The 19,047-nt window shown below is 54.6% G+C and overlaps 1 protein-coding gene across 1 annotated transcript in view; it reads left to right on the top strand.

The window, feature by feature from the left end:
* PLEC (plectin) overlaps positions 1-19,047 on the top strand; it is a 301,817-nt gene that overhangs the window by 219,604 nt on the left and 63,166 nt on the right. Inside the window, exons 31-37 of the mRNA XM_067466996.1 lie at positions 391-474; positions 615-719; positions 936-1,034; positions 2,678-6,058; positions 8,586-14,928; positions 16,788-17,104; positions 17,285-17,380. Coding sequence (XP_067323097.1) covers positions 391-474; positions 615-719; positions 936-1,034; positions 2,678-6,058; positions 8,586-14,928; positions 16,788-17,104; positions 17,285-17,380 — 10,425 coding nt within the window. The remainder of the gene's footprint in view (positions 1-390; positions 475-614; positions 720-935; positions 1,035-2,677; positions 6,059-8,585; positions 14,929-16,787; positions 17,105-17,284; positions 17,381-19,047) is intronic.

The following is a 19,047-nucleotide window of genomic DNA, read 5'->3' as shown; positions in this document are numbered from 1 at the left end:
CTGGGGTCCCCAGATGTTTTTGGCCTACAACTCCCAGAAATCCTAACAGCTGGTAAACTAGCTGGGATTTCTGGGAGTTGTAGGCCAAAAACATCTGGGGACCCCAGGTTGAGAACCACTGCTCTAGAACATGGCCCTATAGCCCGAAAAAACCCACAAGAACCTAGTGATTCCAGCCATGAAAGCCTTCGACAATACATTCTTCCTGCATTCCTTCTCCTTGGAATTCCCTGAAGCTGCTCGTGGTCGTCCCAAAAGTAGTGTCAGATATGCCCTTGAAATGCCGGACCCAGGTTCAGGTTTTTTTCTGGTGTTTATGGCGTGACCCTCCCTTTGCCCATCTACTCATACGTCCGCTCTTTGGCTCAAGGCTCTGTTTTATCTCCCCAGAAACTCCTGGAGGAATGCGATCGGAATCGGGAGAAGGTGGAGGAGTGTCAGCGTTTTGCTAAGCAGTATATTGATTCCATCAAGGTGAGTGGGGTGGGGTTACTCATGTTGTGTGCAAGGGGGCAGGGGCAGAGACTGCGTGGAGCTGGACGTCAATGGCTAGCTCTGCAGGTCTCTTGAACTGACACATTCACCCCCTTCCATGCCCCATTTTACTTTCAAAGGACTATGAGCTTCAACTGGTGACTTACAAAGCCCAGGTGGAACCGGTGGTGTCTCCTGCCAAGAAGCCAAAGGTGCAATCTGCTTCAGACAGCATCATCCAGGAGGTAAGGAAGGGGTGGGAGAATGGGGATTGTGCTTTCTAAGTGGGGTTCCCTCAGAAGTCTGGTGGCCACACTGCCACAGAAAGGAGTCTAGAGGGATCCCAGAGGTCTCTCTGGTCTGGCATTCCTTCTTGATAGACCCTCCTGTCATGTGCCCCCCCCCCCTTTGCCCTCCTCCCCACACCATTCCTGATGGACCCTGCAATTCTGCCCTTCCAGTACGTGGACCTGCGAACCCGATACAGCGAGCTGACCACCCTGACCAGCCAGTACCTGAAGTTCATCACGGACACCCTCCGGCGCCTGGAGGAAGAGGAGGTAAGGAGGGGCTGGGGACCCAGCATGCCTTGCCTGCCTCCTCCTCTTCCCTCTCGGACCATGATGGCCCACGTCCGGCTGCCTGTTCCCTCACCACTAACACTGGCCTGTGATGCTCCCCATGCCTTACAAATGCCTTGGCTCGTCAGCCCAGGGCTGGTGGGAACCCTTTTCGGGGGTCTCTCCCAAGTGCTGCTAGCATGACCCCCGAGTGCCATTGGGAAGGGTTTGGCTTAGCCTGGCAGGAAGGAAGAGGCACTTCCCAGATACACACTGCGCACCGCTGCGCCTTCTGTCCGACTCTCTCTTAGCCTGCTCTTCTGTTGTGTCTTTCTGAGATGCTCTGGTCTGGTAACCTTTCTAACTCTTGGTTTCTGCTCTTTGGAAGTCCAGCTGCTTTGCCAGTGCTTGTCTGGGGGAGTGTTTGTGTTGGTGGGGAACTAATGGAGGGTTTAAACCAGGAGGACTCGGGCGTCCCAGCACCAGGTACTCCTCCGCTCTGTGCATGCTCTCCTCATCCTCCTCATCCTTGTCACCCTCGCTCATCCCCACAACAAACCCCCTTGCTTCTGCCCCTCTCCTCTGGGCGCTCTGTAGGTCAAGCGAGGGTGGCTCCAAAGAGCAGGTGGGGAGAATGGAAAGTAGGCCCCATAGAGGCATTTGGGATTATTGAGGGGGGTCTTGGCTGCACCCACTGGTTAGAGATGGTCTGGAGGAAGGGGCTCATCACGCACGCTCACATTTCCTTCCCACGAACACTTCCTCGTTTGTGCCATTTCTGTGTCATCTTGATCTGGAACTGCCAGGCACCCTGGTATCTTCCAAGAACCTGCTTCATGGTGTGTCTCTGTGCTGTGTCCCATGCATGCTTCCTTTCCTCTCTGAGTGTGTGCGAGGGAAGGAGAGCGGGGGGCAACCCCTTGGATCTTCACGGGACCCCCTTTCTTTCTCCCTCCCTCTCTCACACACCCAAACACTCCCTGTGGCCTCCCTCAGCTTGCGGGGCTCCTGGCTGCTGCCTTTGGACTTCCAGAAGCTGCAGAGGGACTGGCCCCGGCGAAGAGGGCCAAAACAGCGGAAGTCCCTTGGAGGCAATTGAGGGTGGGGAAAACACCTGGGCCAAACCTCACCCAGTGTTTCCCTCCTCACTGTGTGCAATCCCTTCCTTGCCTCCACGGCTACGTGGTCCTCCTATCAGCCTGGATCCTTCTCAGACTTGCTGCAGAAGAGGGATCATCCCAGCTACTGCTCGCTACCCATGTGTTCGCCACAGTTGGACTCTTTTGGTGGTGGGGGTGTGACTCTGCTGTACTAAGCTGTCAAGTGGAGACATCCTGGTGGTGACTGTCTCTGTTGCGGCCTTCCCACCTTGGGTTTTGCTTGTCGTCTTGTGTTCGTCCGTCTGTCCACCTATCCATTCTCCAGTCTTGGTACGTGGGTCTTTCCTGCTTCTTCGCCTGTCGTGTTCAGTAAGAAACAGATTGCCACCCATCTCTCCCAGTGCCTCATGGGAAGAGCCACGGCCCTGCCACGCCACTTGTCACAGCATCACCCACCCACAATCCCTCTCTTCTCGGCTCCTTCTCCAATCTCTCCCTTGTGATCTCTCTCTCTTTCCCCCTTTCTTTGCCCCTTCCCTGTAGAGAGTGGCGGAGAAGCTCAAGGAGGAGGAGCAGCAGCGCCTGGCTGAGGTGGAGGCCCAACTGGAGAAGCAGAGGCAACTGGCCGAGGCCCACGCGAGGGCCAAGGCTCAGGCAGAGCGGGAGGCTCAAGAGCTGCAACGGCGCATGGAGGAGGAGGTCAGCCGGCGGCAGCTGGTGGCTGTGGATGCCGAACAGCAGAAGCAGACCATCCAGCAGGAGCTCTCGCAGGTCAAACAGAGCTCGGACACCCAGATCCAGGCCAAGCTCAAGCTGATCGAGGAGGTGGAGTTCAGTCGGCGGAAGGTGGAAGAGGAGATCCGCCTGGTCCGGCTGCAGCTGGAGACCTCCGAACGGCAGAAGACTGGGGCAGAGGAGGAGCTGCGGGCCCTCCGGGAGCGGGCCGAGGAGGCCGAACGGCAGAAGCGGCTGGCTCAGGAGGAGGCTGAGCGCCTGCGCAAGCAGGTCAAGGATGAGAGCCAGAAGAAGAAGGAGGCAGAGGACGAGCTGAAGCGCAAGGTGCAGGCAGAACAGCAGGCCTCCCGTGAGAAGCAGAAGGCACTCGACGACCTGCAGAAGCTGCGCCTGCAAGCGGAGGAGGCTGAGCGGCGGATGAAGCAGGCGGAGCTGGAGAAGGCGCGACAGATCCAGGTGGCACAAGAGGCAGCCCAGAAAAGCGCCGAGGTGGACCTTCAGAGCCGGCGCCTCTCCTTCGCTGAGAAAACTGCCCAGCTGGAGCTCTCCCTGAAGCAGGAGCACATCACAGTCACGCACCTGCAGGAGGAGGCTGAGCGCTTGAAGAAGCTGCAGCTGGAGGCCGAGCATTCCCGCGAGGAGGCCGAGAAGGAGGTGGAGAAGTGGCGGCAGAAGGCCAATGAAGCGTTGCGTCTGAGGCTGCAGGCTGAGGAGGTGGCCCATGTGAAGGCCCTGGCTCAGGAGGAGGCCGAGAAGCAGAAGGAGGACGCAGAACGCGAGGCGCGGAAGCGCTCCAAGGCTGAAGAGTCAGCTTTGCGGCAGAAGGAGCTAGCCGAGCAAGAGTTGGAGAAGCAGCGGAAGCTAGCCGAGGGAACGGCCCAGCAGAAGTTCCTGGCCGAACAAGAGCTGATCCGACTGAAGGCCGAGGTGGAGAATGGGGAGCAGCAACGCCTGCTGCTGGATGAGGAGCTCTTCCGTCTCAAGAATGAGGTGAGCGAGGCCATCCAGAAGCGGAAGGAGCTGGAGGAGGAACTAGCCAAGCTGCGCACTGAGATGGAGCTCCTGCTGCAGAGCAAAGCCAAGACCGAGGAGGAGTCCCGCTCCACCAGTGAGAAATCCAAGCAGATCCTGGAGGCCGAAGCTAGCAAGCTGCGTGAGCTGGCCGAAGAAGCCGCTCGCCTGCGCGCACTCTCAGAGGAAGCCAAGCGCCAACGTCAACTGGCCGAGGAAGAGGCTGCCCAGCAGCGGTCCGAAGCAGAGCGTATCCTCAAGGAGAAGTTGGTGGCCCTCAATGAGGCTTCACGGCTGAAGGCTGAAGCAGAGATCGCCCTGAAGGAGAAGGAGGCAGAGAACGAGCGACTCAGGCGGCTGGCTGAAGATGAGGCCTACCAGCGCCGGCTGCTGGAGGAGCAAGCCACCCAGCACAAGCAGGACATCGAGGAGAAGATTGCGCAGCTGAAGAAGTCCTCTGAGAATGAGCTGCAGCGGCAGAAGAGCCTAGTGGAGGACACCGTGAAGCAGCGGCGCATCGTGGAGGAGGAGATCCGCATCCTCAAGGTGAACTTTGAGAAAGCCTCCCTGGGCAAGACCGACTTGGAGCTGGAGCTCAACCGAATCAAGCAGAGTGCAGAGGAGATCCAGCGGAGCAAAGAGAAGGCAGAGCACGAGGCAGAGGAGCTGCGAAAGCTGGCCCTGGAGCAGGAGAACCACCGACGGGAGGCCGAAGCCACAGTAAAGAAGATCGCAGCAGCCGAGCAGGAGGCTGCCCGGCAGTGCAAGGCAGCCCTGGATGAGGTTGAGCGCTTGAAGGCCAAGGTGGAAGAAGCCCGCAAGCAGAAGGAGTTGGCCGAGAAGGAATCAGAACGGCAAATCCAGCTGGCCCAGGAAGCAGCCCATAAGCGGATCACAGCTGAGGAAAAGGCCCACCTGGCTGCTGTGCAGCAGAAGGAGCAGGAATTAATGCAAACCCGGCAGCAGGAGCAGAGCGCCCTAGACAAGCTGCGGGAGGCGGCAGAGCAGGCCAAGAAAGCCGCCGAGGAAGCCGAGTTTGCCCGGATCAAGGCCGAGCAGGAGGCCGCCTTGTCCCGGCAGCTGGTAGAGGAAGCCGAGCGTATGAAGCAGCGAGCAGAGGAGGAGGCCCAAGCCCAGGCCAAGGCCCAGGAGGATGCGGAGAGGCAGCGCAAGGAGGCTGAGCTGGAGGCAGCAAAGAGGGCCCAGGCCGAGCAGGCGGCCCTCAAGCAGAAGCAACTGGCCGATGCCGAGATGGCCAAGCACAAGAAGTTTTCAGAACAGACACTGCGGCAGAAAGCCCAGGTGGAGCAGGAGTTGACTAAGGTCAAGCTGCAGCTGGAGCAGACAGACCACCAGAAGAACATCTTAGAGGAGGAACAGCAGCGGCTAAAGGACGAAGTGACTGAAGCCATGAAGCAGAAGGCCCAGGTGGAGGAGGAACTCTTCAAGGTGAAGATCCAGATGGAGGAGCTGATCAAGCTGAAAGCCCGCATTGAGGGGGAGAACAAGGCGCTGATCATGAAGGACAAGGACAACATGCAGAAGTTCCTGGCCGAAGAAGCTGAGAAGATGAAGCAGGTGGCGGAGGAGGCTGCCCGGCTAAGCATAGAGGCCCAGGAGGCTGCCCGCCTGCGGGAGCTGGCTGAGCAGGACCTGGCCCAACAGCGAACCTTGGCAGAGAAGATCCTGAAGGAGAAGATGGTGGCCGTCCAGGAAGCCACGAGGCTGAAGGCTGAGGCAGAGATGCTTCAGAAACAGAAGGACTTGGCTCAGGAACAGGCAAAGAAGCTGCAGGAGGACAAAGAGCAGATGCAGCTCCGCCTCACCGAGGAGGCCGAGGGCTTCCAGAAGACCCTGGAGGCAGAGCGCAAGCGCCAACTGGAGATCTCCACTGATGCCGAGCGCCTCAAAGTGCAGGTGACTGAGCTGAGTCTGGCCCAGGCAAAGGCAGAGGAGGAGGCCAAACGGTTCAAAAAGCAGGCAGAGGAGATCAGTCAGAAATTGCACCAAACAGAGCTGGCCACCCGGGAGAAGATGACCTTGGTGCAGACACTGGAGATCCAGAGACAGCAGAGCGACCATGATGCTGAGAAGCTGAAGAAAGCCATTGCAGAGCTTGAGCAGGAGAAGGAGAAGCTGAAGAAGGAGGCAGAGCGGTTGCAACAAAAATCGGAAGAGGTACATGGTTTCATTGTGGCCCCCACTCACCCAAGGTTTCTTGGAGCCTAAGAAACTGGCCAAAACCCTCTCACGTCCTCTTGCTGCTCGCCCATGTCTTCCCTTTGAGTCAGGGAAGGACCATGGAAGAGGGGCAGTATTGATTTGGGAAATAGAGGTCAAAAAACGGAAGTCATTTTTTCTTGGGCCGTATCTTACCATGATGCCTGTTCTGTACGCAATCAGTATATTGTTTTATTGGTGGGTTTGTGAGAAGGCCCTTGCCGCTCTTTTGAATTCCTGACCAGGTGTAATAAGCATCTTTTGACCACTTGTCAGTTGTACTTGTATCATGGTAAGTGATGGCTCAGAAAAATGATTGCCATTGTCCTTTGTTAGTCAGGAATGCCCGTGGTAAGGATAGGAAAGATATGGGAATGAGGTATGAATCAGAATGTGTCCTATGTGTGAGCATGACCCGGGCTGCCCTTGGATGTGTCCGCACCTGAAACAGTTCTGAAACAGCACGGTGAAACCCACCCATGTATGTGCTCCTACAGAGGTGGAGCTCGCCATACATCTCACGACCAGATCGACTGGCCCTGAATAATAATAATAATAATACAATAATAAAACTTTAGAATCATAGAATCAAAGAGTTGGAAGAGACCTCATGGGCCATCCAGTCCAACCCCATTCTGCCAAGAAGCAGGAATATTGCATTCAAATCACCCCTGACAGATGGCCATCCAGCCTCTGCTTAAAAGCTTCCAAAGAAGGAGCCTCCACCACACGCCGGGGCAGAGAGTTCCACTGCTGAACGGCTCTCACAGTCAGGAAGTTCTTCCTCATGTTCAGATGGAATCTCCTTCCTTGTAGTTTGAAGCCATTGTTCCGCGTCCTAGTCTCCAAGGAAGCAGAAATGGTTCTGCTGCCATTTCCCCAGTACAACAATAAAAACAATGGCAACAGTAATACAAACAATAAATAAAACTAATAAGCAGAAAATAAGCAATAAACATTAACAATGACACGGCGATGTTTAAAAACCTATGGCTGGGCCAAATGTAATAATTAAAATTTTAAAAATAATGCTGGGCATGACCAGGTGACATATAACTAGGATAGAAATTTTGAAGAGGGATGGAGCGTGCAGACAATCCTAGATCACTAATAAAGTGCATTTAGGGGCACATTGCTAGGAGTTTCCTTATTCTGGGAAGGCACACTGGAACAACCACATTTTCAGGCTCCTCCTAAAGACTGCCAGAGTTGGGGCATGCCTGATGTCCTTGGGGAGTGAGTTCCAGAGTCGAGGGGCCACCACCGAGGAGGCCCTGAATGTGAACTTCTCCAGAACTGTGAGCACTAAAGTTGCCAGAGTGTGGAGCAGGTGGGGTGGGCAGGAGGAGTAGCCCCAGAACATGCAGTTGAAGGAGGAAGGGGGTCCTGAGAGCTCAGTGTGCTCTGGGTAGCAGGGCATCCTTCATGCTGCCCTTTGCACTCAGGTTTCCTTTCCAAGGGGAGAAAGGTCTTAAAGAAACTTTAGCAGGAACTGTATGATGATATCCTCAGGCATCCACATTCAACTCCAGCTTGACTTTCAGGCCCCACAGGATTCAGACCATGAGCGTGAGTAACGGCCCAGTAACACAGTAGTTGTTTAGATACGCTTTCTTATGAAGAAAGCTGACAGAAAGGAGACGGGATGTGCGGTCATGCAACAGAACACTGTGGTAATAGGGTGGCTAGAGTCGTCTAAGGATAGAATCATAGAATCACAGAGTTGGAAGAGACCTGGGCCATCCAGTCCAACCCCATTCTGCCAAGAAGCAGGAATATTGCATTCAAATCACCCCTGACAGATGGCCATCCAGCCTCTGCTTAAAAGCTTCCAAAGAAGGAGCCTCCACCACACTCCGTGGCAGAGAGTTCCACTGCTGAACGGCTCTCACAGTCAGGAAGTTCTTCCTCGTGTTCAGATGGACTCTCCTCTCTTGTAGTTTATAAATAAAGAAGAGACTGCCACTGCAGAAGGAAGGAAGGAAGCACCTACTCTCTGTTGTGTGCATCATTTGGGTCAGAGATCAGGCCTTTCATGGTTGAGATGAGGAAGGTGGGGAGCATTGCAGCCGGGGGGCGGGGTGGAGAGGTGGCAAAAGGTGTTCCAAGTAGGGTTGGTGCGGAGGGGATTGTCCACACAACACCCAGCTCCTAACACATCAGGCAGAGATGTTATTCCTCTGGGAAACCTTGACAAGCAAAGGGACTTGTAACACTTCCCAGACAGACATGTTGATTGTGGCTCAGGTGTTCAGGGGCTCCAGTCTGCTTCTTCTAAGTCATGTAGGGGCATCGTGTGGGCTCCAGGCAGATGTAGTCTGAGCTGAATGGAGGAAGGGGCCTAGGGATGAAGCTTTAGGGGAAACCCCCTTAACACGCTCCTTTCCTTAAACACTGGCTCACTCCTCATCTTCTTCATCAGAACCTCCCCCCCCCCCCCAGGTTGGACAGTATGAATGATGTTCTTCTTGTTCTCCCAATCCAGATGCAGAAGGCTCAGAAGGAGCAGCTCCGCCAGGAGACGCAGATGCTCCAGCAGACATTCCTGTCAGAAAAGGACATCCTCCTTCAGAAAGAGAGATTTGTGGAGGAAGAGAAGGCCAAGCTGGAAAAACTTTTCCAAGAGGAAGTCAAAAAGGCCCGAGACCTGACGGCCGAGCAGGAGCACCAGCAGAAGCAGATGGAGCAAGAGAAGCAGAAGCTGGCGGCTGTCCTTGAGGAAGCCCGCAAGAAGCAGGCAGAAGCAGAGGAAAACGTCCGGCGGAAGCAGGAGGAGCTGCAGCAGTTGGAGAAGCTGCGGCAGAAGCAGGAGAAGCTCCTGGCGGAGGAGAACCAGAAGCTCCGGGAGAGACTGGAGCGGCTCCAAGAGGAGCAGCGGGCAGCCCTCTCCCAGACCCGGGAAATCATGATCCAGACCGACGACCTTCCCCAGGAGGTGGCCACTCCTTCTCAGGTGCCTCAGCTGAAAGCAGTGCCTAATGGCCAAGACATGATAGATGGCATCTCTCAAAATGGTGAGGCGGAGCTGGCGTTTGAGGGCCTCCGTCACAAGGTATCTGCCAAGAAGTTGGCCGAGGCTGGCATCCTGAGCCGAGAGAACATCGATAAACTGGCCAAAGGAAAGGCCACAGTGGAGGAACTCTCCCAGAGGGAAGACATCCGACGGTACTTGCGAGGAACGAGCTGCATCGCCGGCCTCCTGCTGAAGCCGAGCAACGAGAAGATGAGCATCTACACGGCCATGAAGCAGCAGGTGCTGAGCCCCGGCACAGCTCTCATCCTGCTGGAGGCCCAAGCTGCCTCTGGCTACGTAATAGACCCAGTGAGGAACAAAACCATGTCTGTCAGCGAAGCAGTGAAAGAAGGAGTGATTGGGCCCGAACTGCATAACAAGCTGCTCTCTGCTGAGAGGGCCGTAACTGGGTATAAAGACCCCTACACAGGGGAAAAGATATCCCTTTTCCAAGCAATGACCAAAGACCTCATTGTGAAAGACCACGGCATTCGGCTTCTGGAGGCTCAGATTGCAACAGGCGGCATCATTGATCCCATCAACAGCCATCGCCTTCCTGTGGAAGTGGCCTTCAAACGCGGCTACTTCGACAAAGCAATGCAGAAGGTCCTCTCGGATCCCAGTGATGACACCAAGGGCTTCTTTGACCCCAACACCCAGGAGAACCTGACATACCTGCAGCTGATGGAGAGATGCGTGGCTGACCCCGAGACTGGCCTCTTCCTCTTGCCACTGACAGATAAAGCTGCTAAAGGAAGGGAGCTGGTCTACACGGACCAGGAGGCCAAGGATGTCTTCAAGAAAGCCACAGTGTCAGCCCCCTTTGGCAGGTTTCAGGGGAAAACAGTGACCATCTGGGAAATCATCAACTCTGAGTATTTCACCGTGGAGCAGAGGCGGGACCTCCTGCGCCAGTACAGGACTGGGAAGATCACTGTGGAGAAGATCATCAAAGTCATCATCACTGTGATGGAGGAGAGCGAGAAGAAGAGCCAGCTCTGCTTCGAAGGGATCCGGGCTCCCGTTCCAGCTTCCGAGCTGCTAGAAAGCAAAGTCATTGACAAGGATCTTTACAACCAGCTGCACCAGGGGAAAAAGACTGTCGAGGAACTTGCCAGCATGGATCCCATCAAGAGGTACCTAAAAGGCACCGGTGCCATTGCAGGCATCTTGGTTGAGTCGAGTGGCCAGAAGTTGTTGCTCAATGATGCCCTGAAGAAAAACCTCCTGAAGCCAGAAATAGCCTTGATGCTTCTGGAGGCCCAGGCTGCAACTGGATACATCATTGACCCAGTGAGGAATGAGCAGCTCCCTGTGGATGATGCCGTCAGATCAGGGATTGTTGGCCCCGAGCTGCACGAGAAGCTGTTGTCTGCAGAGAAGGCTGTGACAGGCTACAGGGATCCCTACACGGGACAGGTGGTCTCCCTCTTCCAAGCTCAGCAGAAAGGCCTCATCCCCAAGGATACCGGGATCCGTCTGCTGGATGCTCAGCTTGCCACTGGGGGCATTGTAGACCCAGTGAACAGCCACCGTCTTCCCCTTGATGTAGCCTGCAAACGGGGCTACTTCAGTGAAGAGATGAACAAGGCTTTGTCCGTTCCAGCTGATGAGACCAAGCTGTATTATGACCCCAATTCCCAAGAAAATCTCACCTATGCCCAACTGCAGAAGAAATGCCAAGTGGACAAGAAGACTGGCCTTTGCTTGCTTCCCCTCTCAGACCAGGCCGTCCAGCTTCAGCAGGAAGAGGTCTACTCGGACAGCCAAGCCAAGCAGTCCTTTGACAAGGCGACACTGGAAGTGCCAGCTGGCAGCCTAAAAGGCAAGACAGTGACCATCTGGGAGTTGATTCATTCAGAATATTTGACTGAAGAGCAGAGGAGAGAGCTGATACGGCAGTACAAAACTGGCAAGGTCACCATCGAAAGGATAATCAAAATCATCATCACAATCATTGAAGAGACTGAGACCAAGAAGCAAGAGAAGCTGACCTTCAGTGGCTTGCGTGGCCCTGTGCCCGCCAGTGAGCTGTTCGAATCAAAAGTCATTAGCAAGAAACAGTATGAGCAACTCAAGGAAGGAAAGAAGTCTGTGAAAGACCTTGCTGAAGTGGCCACTGTGAAGAGGTATCTTCAGGGGAGTGACTGCATTGCAGGAGTGTATGTGGAGGAAACCAAGGAGAAGCTGAACATCTATGAGGCCATGAGGAGGGCCCTGCTCCTGCCCAGCACAGCCACTGTCCTCTTGGAGGCCCAGGCTGCCACCGGGTTCTTGGTGGACCCAGTAAGGAACCAGAAATTCTCTGTCCATGAGGCTGTCAAGGCTGGTATTGTGGGACCAGAGCTGCATGAAAAACTGCTGTCTGCTGAGAAGGCCATCACAGGCTACAAAGACCCATATTCTGGGAACACCATCTCCCTCTTTGAGGCCATGAAGAAGGGGCTGATTCTTAAGGACCATGCGATACGCCTTCTGGAAGCCCAGATCGCCACAGGAGGCATCGTTGACCCTGTGCACAGCCACCGCCTCCCTGTGGAAGTGGCTTATAAGCGAGGCTACTTCAATGAGGAGATGAACCGAACACTCTTAGACCCCACTGATGACAGCAAGGGCTTCTTCGACCCTAACACCAAGGAGAATCTCACCTACCTGCAGCTGAAGGAGAGATGTATAGAGGACCCTGAAACTGGCCTCTACCTCTTACCATTGAGGAAACCTGAGACGCCCACCGTGGTGGAGACCACTCAGGTGTACACTGAGGCTGAGACCAAGAAGGTGTTTGAGGAGACCCAGATTGACATTCCAAGTGGAGACAGTGCTGGTTCCTCCATGTCCCTGTGGGAAATCATGCATTCTGGCCTTATCCCCGAGGAGCAGCGCAAGAAGCTGATGGACGAGTTTCGCTCTGGCAAGGTGACAAAGGAGCGCATGATCATCATCATCATTGAGATCATAGAGAAGACAGAGATCATCCGGCAGCAAGACCTGACTTCCTATGACTTTGTCCGACGCCGCATCACGGCCGAGGATCTGTATGAAGCCAGAATCATCTCTGTGGAGATATACAATGCCTTGAAGCAGGGCTCCAAGACCATCCGTGAGATCCTAGAAATAGAGACAGTCTGGAAGTATCTCTATGGTGCTGGCTGTGTTGCTGGTATCTACATCCCATCCAGCAAACAGAAGCTCAGTATCTACCAGGCCTTAAAAAGAGGGATGATCACTCCAGAAGTGGCTCGACCCCTCCTGGAAGCCCAGGCTGCCACCGGCTTCATTGTTGACCCCATCAAGAATGAGATGCTCACAGTGGATGAAGCTGTCAGAAAAGCGGTGGTGGGCCCTGAGATACATGACCGGCTCCTGTCCGCTGAGAGAGCTGTGACTGGCTACCGTGACCCCTACAGTGAGCAGAAAATCTCTCTTTTCCAAGCTATGAAGAAGGACCTCATCCCATCTGAGGAAGCTCTCAGACTGCTCGACGCTCAACTGGCCACCGGAGGTATCATAGACCCACACTTGGGCTTCCACTTGCCCCTGGAAACAGCTTACCAGCGTGGCTACTTCAATCGGGAGACCTACGAGAGGCTGTCTGAACCCAGTGAGATACGCAGCTATATAGACCCCTCCACAGATGAGAAGCTTAGCTATGCACAACTCCTAAAGCGCTGCAAGAAGGATGAGAACACCGGCTGCCTCCTGCTGCACATCTCTGACACCCGGCAGCTGAGCTTCCGTGGTCTGCGGAAGCAGATCAGTGTTGAGGAGCTGGTCCGATCTAAGGTCATGGATGAAGCCACAGCTCAGCGCCTGCAGGAAGGCTTGACCTCTGTTGAGGAAGTCTCTAAAGTCCTGAAGAATTTCCTGGAAGGTACCAGCTGCATTGCTGGTGTCTATATGGACTCCTCCAAGGAGAGACTCTCTGTGTACCAGGCCATGAAGAAAGGCATCATCCGCCCTGGCACAGCCTTTGAGTTGCTGGAGGCCCAAGCAGCCACTGGTTATGTCATTGATCCCATCAAGGGCCTCAAGTTGACTGTGGAGGAGGCGGTGCGGATGGGCATCGTAGGCCCAGAGTTCAAGGACAAGCTGCTTTCAGCTGAGAGGGCCGTGACCGGCTACAAAGACCCCTACTCAGGCAAGCTGATCTCTCTCTTCCAAGCCATGAAGAAAGGACTGATCCTGAAAGATCATGGGATCCGTTTGCTGGAAGCTCAGATTGCCACAGGAGGAATTATTGATCCGGAAGAAAGCCATCGCCTGCCTGTCGAAGTGGCGTACAAGAGAGGCCTTTTTGATGAGGAAATGAATGAGATCCTCCTGGATCCCAGTGACGACACAAAGGGGTTCTTTGACCCAAACACAGAGGAGAACCTAACCTACCTGCAGCTGATGGAGCGGTGCATCACTGATCCGGAGACTGGGATGTGCCTCCTGCCCTTGAAGGAGAAGAAGCGGGAGAGGAAGACCTCTTCCAAGTCCTCTGTCCGCAAACGCAGAGTGGTGATTGTTGACCCTGAGACTGGGAAGGAGATGTCAGTGTATGAAGCCTACCGCAAAGGCCTTATCGACCACCAGACCTATTTGGAGCTCTCCGAACAAGAGTGTGAGTGGGAAGAGATCACCATTTCCTCCTCTGATGGGGTTGTCAAGTCCATGATCATTGACCGGCGGTCAGGGCGGCAGTATGATATTGACGACGCAATCTCAAAGGGGCTGATAGACCAGTCTGCCTTGGACCAGTACCGCTCAGGTTCCTTATCCATTACAGAGTTTGCCGACATGCTTTCTGGCAATGTAAGTGGCTTCCGGTCCAGATCTTCCTCTGTTGGATCCTCCTCCTCCTATCCTGTAAGCCCAGCCCATGTAAGAGCACAGCTGACTTCATGGAGCGATCCCACTGAAGAAACTGGTCCCATTGCAGGCATCCTGGACACAGACACCCTAGAGAAGGTCTCCATTACTGAGGCCATGCGTCGCAACCTCGTGGACAACATTACTGGCCAGAGGCTCCTGGAGGCTCAAGCCTGCACGGGTGGCATCATTGACCCCAGCACTGGGCAGAAGTTTGCCGTCGCTGATGCCGTCAACAAGAACCTGGTTGACAAAATCATGGTGGACAGGATCAACCTTGCTCAGAAGGCTTTCTATGGCTTTGAGGATCCAAGAACAAAGACCAAGATGTCTGCCGCCCAGGCCTTGAAGAAGGGCTGGCTGTACTACGAAGCTGGCCAACGCTTCCTGGAGGTCCAGTACTTGACAGGAGGGCTGATCGAGCCGGAAGCGACTGGCAGGGTCTCTCTAGATGAGGCTCTGCAGAAGGGCACCATTGATGCACGCACAGCACAGAAACTGCGGGATGTCAACACCTACTCCAAATACTTGACCTGCCCCAAAACCAAGCTCAAGATTTCCTACAAGGACGCCATGGAGAAAAGCATGATTGAGGAGGGGTCAGGTCTGCGTCTTTTGGAAGCTTCATCACAGTCCAGCAAAGGCTATTACAGCCCTTACAATGTTAGCGGCTCGGGCTCTGCGTCCGGCTCCCGATCCGGCTCTCGAACCGGTTCTAGATCAGGCTCCAGGCGAGGCAGCTTCGATGCTACAGGAGGGTCCGGTTTCTCCATGTCCTTCGCTTCCTCTTCCTACAGTTCCTCAAGTTACGGCCGCCGATACACATCTAGCCTGAGCAGCAGTGGCGGCAACACGGATGCTGCTGACCTGAGTCGCACCTTGACCCACCTGGTTGGGACCTGTGGGTGGGAAGGAAGCCAGGCGCTTCTCCAAATGCATGGGAAGCAGCTGCCTGTGGCCTAAAGGGCCCCCGCCTCCAGAAACGGAGCTCACCTTTGCATTTATCCTGCTCTGCATGTGGTAAAGCTGCTGGCTAATCTTCTCATTATTACTATTGTTATTTTATCCTGTTTTCAAACACCGTTTCCTTCCAAAGCAGTGCCTAAAGTTTAACCAAAAAGACTAGACTAATATATTAATATATTATATGATTGTTCAGACAGTATTTGTATATGAAGAGAGACAGAAAAAGAGTAAGTCTATCCCCTGCTGCCCCCTACCCCATTTCGCCTTCTCGGAAGCCCGGTTTTTGTTGGCTTTTTTTTTTTATAGTTGTCATCTGCAGAGTAGAATAACCCCAGGGATGTGCTGACGCACCCGTTCAGGCCAAGCCCGCCCTCTTTGAGTCCTTTCTCCTCCTAAGCAGCGAGTGACTTTTTCTCCCAATGAGCTCTGCCAGCTCCATCCTCCAAAGAAGGAGGGAACCCTTGTGCCAAGCTTCAGGCGCACCACTGCCTATGCAAAACACCCTCGCCTCTTCCGAGGAAGAAGGAACGAAAGAAGGAAGGAAGGAAGAGCCCCGGTTGACCTGTGCCCCAGAGATGCCCATGGCCCCCATCCGATCCAGCACGCCTCCTGCGCCATTATCCAGATTGCTCCTCTTCGCTGCTCTGCCACCCTGGCAGGATGACCAGGAGAACAATTCCATGCCTCACTGCTGCTCCTTGGCCGGCCTCCCCTCAACTGCGTGGACTCTGCGCTCAGACCGTAAGTGCTGCATCTTCTCTGTGCTGATGCGGAGCTGCCTACCTGCCTACCTGTCTGCCTACCTGCTTCAGCGTCACTTTTGCTGCTCTTTCTCTCCCCGCACACTGCAAACGTCCTCTCGCCTTCTCCTTTCTCCATGTTGCTCTGCTTTTGGGGAAGCTTTGCACTGCTGTGGCTGCTGTGGGGTGGCAGGGATCTCTGCATGTCGTTTCCGTTGGTCTTTTGACCCGTCCACTTCATGTGTATCTGGGAAGTGCCCACTCAAAGTTAGCAGGGTGGGCTGGCAAGTCACTGAGCACAGCCTCCCTGAATCCCCGGACCCTTAAATCCTCATGGATCCCGTCTGGTTTCCATGGGGTGCCTCTTCAGACCCCCTCCCCAAAAAAACAACAACCCTCTTTTCTGTTCTAGATTGAATCAAGCAGTCTTCTGGAACTAACTGCTATCTAAACCTGGGCTGAACTTCTCTCTCTTGTGCCTTCTCTTCTCCCCCGGGTCGTGTCCCTTCATAACAACATGTGCTCTTTCCCTCAGACACTTTTACTTAGTCCCATCCAAGAAGCCCCCTTGTCACTGGGAGAGCTGCTTAACTGGTTTTCTGAAGTCAGCAAGTCTTGGATCAGTTCGAGCGGAGGGCCGGATACCACAGCTCCCCTGCTGCACCCACCCACAAAGGTAATGCCAGGGCTCTCAGGAGGGGCTGGGACAGGGGGCTTATGGCATTTGCAGCTCTGGGGCTCTGCTGATAGTGTTGCTGGACATACAGTTTAGTGTTGCAAGGGGTGAGCTGGAGGTGGGAAGGAGATAGGTTGGAAGTGGGGAGGGGATGCTGTGTGATGCTCCTCCGGTGCACAGATTGGGTGCCCTGGCTTCCTCAAGCAGGCGGTCCGAATGTTTACTTGCAGCTTGTAAGTCCTTCACAATGTGTGGGACTGGCATTCCTGTCCCTCCCCTGCTCCCCACCAGCCAGTGCTCAAAGCGAGTGGGAGGCAGGCAGGTGGGCTCCAGAGCAAGGTGTTGTGTGGCTTCATTGGCTTGATTTGCTGGCATCATTTCACCTGTGGAATGCTCCTGTCTCATCCCATCTTGTTTCTTTTCTTCACTTTATTTTAGTGTTGCTGGATGTCCATTTCAACTTCCTTCCTAGTGGCTGCAGACCTCGCACCCTCCTCCCGCTTACCTGGGGAAGGGGAGAACAGCCACTTTGCAGCCACCTTGGAGCAGTTAATAGGGGCCGTGGGGCCAATGATGCTGGAACGGGGCAGGGAGGGGGGCAGCCGCACCCGAGAGAGACCTTCGTGGTAGCCTGGGAGAAGCTGGAGTTGCCCTATGCCTGGCACAGACTTTGGGCTGGGGGCTCTTTGGCTTCTAGGCCGCCGGAGGCTAAGTCCTGGGAGCAGTTCGGCCGCAGGAAAGACTGGCCTGGAAGAGTGCGGCATGCTACCCTCGGCCTAGGAACAAGGGCAGCTGATTCATAAGACGCCACTGCCGCCACATGCGCTGCTGGTCGTGCGCTGCTCCCAGGAGGCTCGCCGGGCCCCTCCATTCCATCCGGCACCCACCACCACTAAACTCCAGCCCGCTCTTCCTTGACTGTCCGTCTGTCTCAGGTGTCTTTCCGTGGGCCTGGCTCTCCTTCCGAAGCAATAAAAGACACGAAGGCAGCCCTTATGCGCAGGGGAAGCCCCGATGTGGAGCTGTGCTGCGTGAGGACTGACTTCTGAGCAGCACTGGCCACCTTCCCACGAGGCACCTTGCGCGCTGAGTACCAGTGTCCCTCTTTCTCCTCCACCCCAGCCCAACTAAGCCAAGGAGACGCCCCCCCACTTCCCCAGCACCCCATTCTCAACTCTGGATTTGTCCCTGGCACTTTAAGGCAGCCCTCTTTCGGCCCGTTTTTTCTTATTCACGCCACATTCATCAAGCCATCCCATTCCTCAGCCTTTGTTGTTGTATTACTTTCTCATTATCCAGTTGTTCTTCTTTTTTTCCTTTTGCATGATGTATTAACTCGAGCAAGCTGTATCCATATTCTGTGCAAACCAGCGCAGTCGGTCGGTCGGTTGTTCCCCTTTTCTCACGGGCACCCTGAAACTCAGCTGGCTTTTCTGCAGGTTCCTGCTCAGCGCAGCAGAGGCCGGCAGAACTGTTTTTGCACACGAAAACTCTCCAGGCTCATCTCTGTTATTTTTTTGGGAGGCAAAACACTAATAATCCGTGACTTGTAAATACCATGAAGTGTTTGTAAAAAACCTGCAGTATGGAAGCACAGCCTCTTTCCCAGAGGGGCAGTAAAGGAGATTTGATGAAATGGCTTTGTGTGGTTTGTTCAGGACCTTCTGGAAGAGACTCACCTGGCATGGAAACGGGCGCAGCCAGCCCTTCGTGTGGCACAGCCCAAAGGGACAATAGCAGTCGCACTCCTTGCAGCGGAAACATTGCAGCCAGCCCTGAATGCAATAGCCCACCTTACTCAGGGAGGGGTCCTGGGCCAACTTGGACCTTTCCTCCCTCCAGGTGTTTTGGACTTCAACTCCCACAATTCCTGACAGCCAGTCTCAAATGGAGCTCTTCCTAGAACATAAGGAAGAACTTCCACCTGAACATGAGGAAGAACTTCCTGACTGTGACAGCCGTTCAGCAGTGGAACTCTCTGCTCCGCCAAGCCACCCCCCCCCCCCCCCCGCCCAGAGCCAGGGCTCCCAACCAGGCTCCTCATTATTCTCCTTCATAATAATAATAGGTTCTCTGTGTCGCTGCCCAAGGCTTTCAGGACCCGAATCACTGGGTCGCTGTCAGTTTTCCAGCCTGTCTGGTCACGCAGCCGGGAAAACTCACAGCAACCCAATGTGGATCCCCCCCCAAGCAGGAAGCAATCAGGCTTTGAAGCTGCTAGGCGACTCAATGCTAATCAAGGGGGCCAATGGCTTCAAACTACAAGAGAGGAGATTCCACCTGAACCTGAGGAAGAACTTCCTGACTGTGAGAGCCGTTCAGCAGTGGAACTCTCTGCCCCGGAGGGAGTGTGGTGGAGGCTCCTTCTTTGGAAGCTTTGAAACAGAGGCTGGATGGCCATCTGTCAGGGGTGATTTGAATGCAATACTCCTGCTTCTTGGCAGAAAGGGGTTGGACTCGAGGATGGCCCAGGAGGTCTCTTCCAACTCTAGGATTCTAGAGACTGATTGCTGTCCAGAGGGTTTAGACCAGTGGTTCTCAACCTGGGGTCCCCAGATATTTTTGGCCTACAACTCCCAGAAATCCCAGCCAGTTTACCATCTGTTAGGACCCCAGGTTGAGAAACACTGGTTTAGACCAAGCGTGGTCCAACTTTGGCCCTCCAAGTGATCTGGACTTCAACACCTGGAGGGCCAAA

This window comes from Anolis sagrei, chromosome 4, assembly GCF_037176765.1.
Source record: "Anolis sagrei isolate rAnoSag1 chromosome 4, rAnoSag1.mat, whole genome shotgun sequence".
NCBI lineage: Eukaryota > Metazoa > Chordata > Lepidosauria > Squamata > Dactyloidae > Anolis > Anolis sagrei.
The sequence above is the reverse complement of the archived record's forward strand: the minus strand, read 5'-3'. Positions and strand labels throughout refer to the sequence as shown.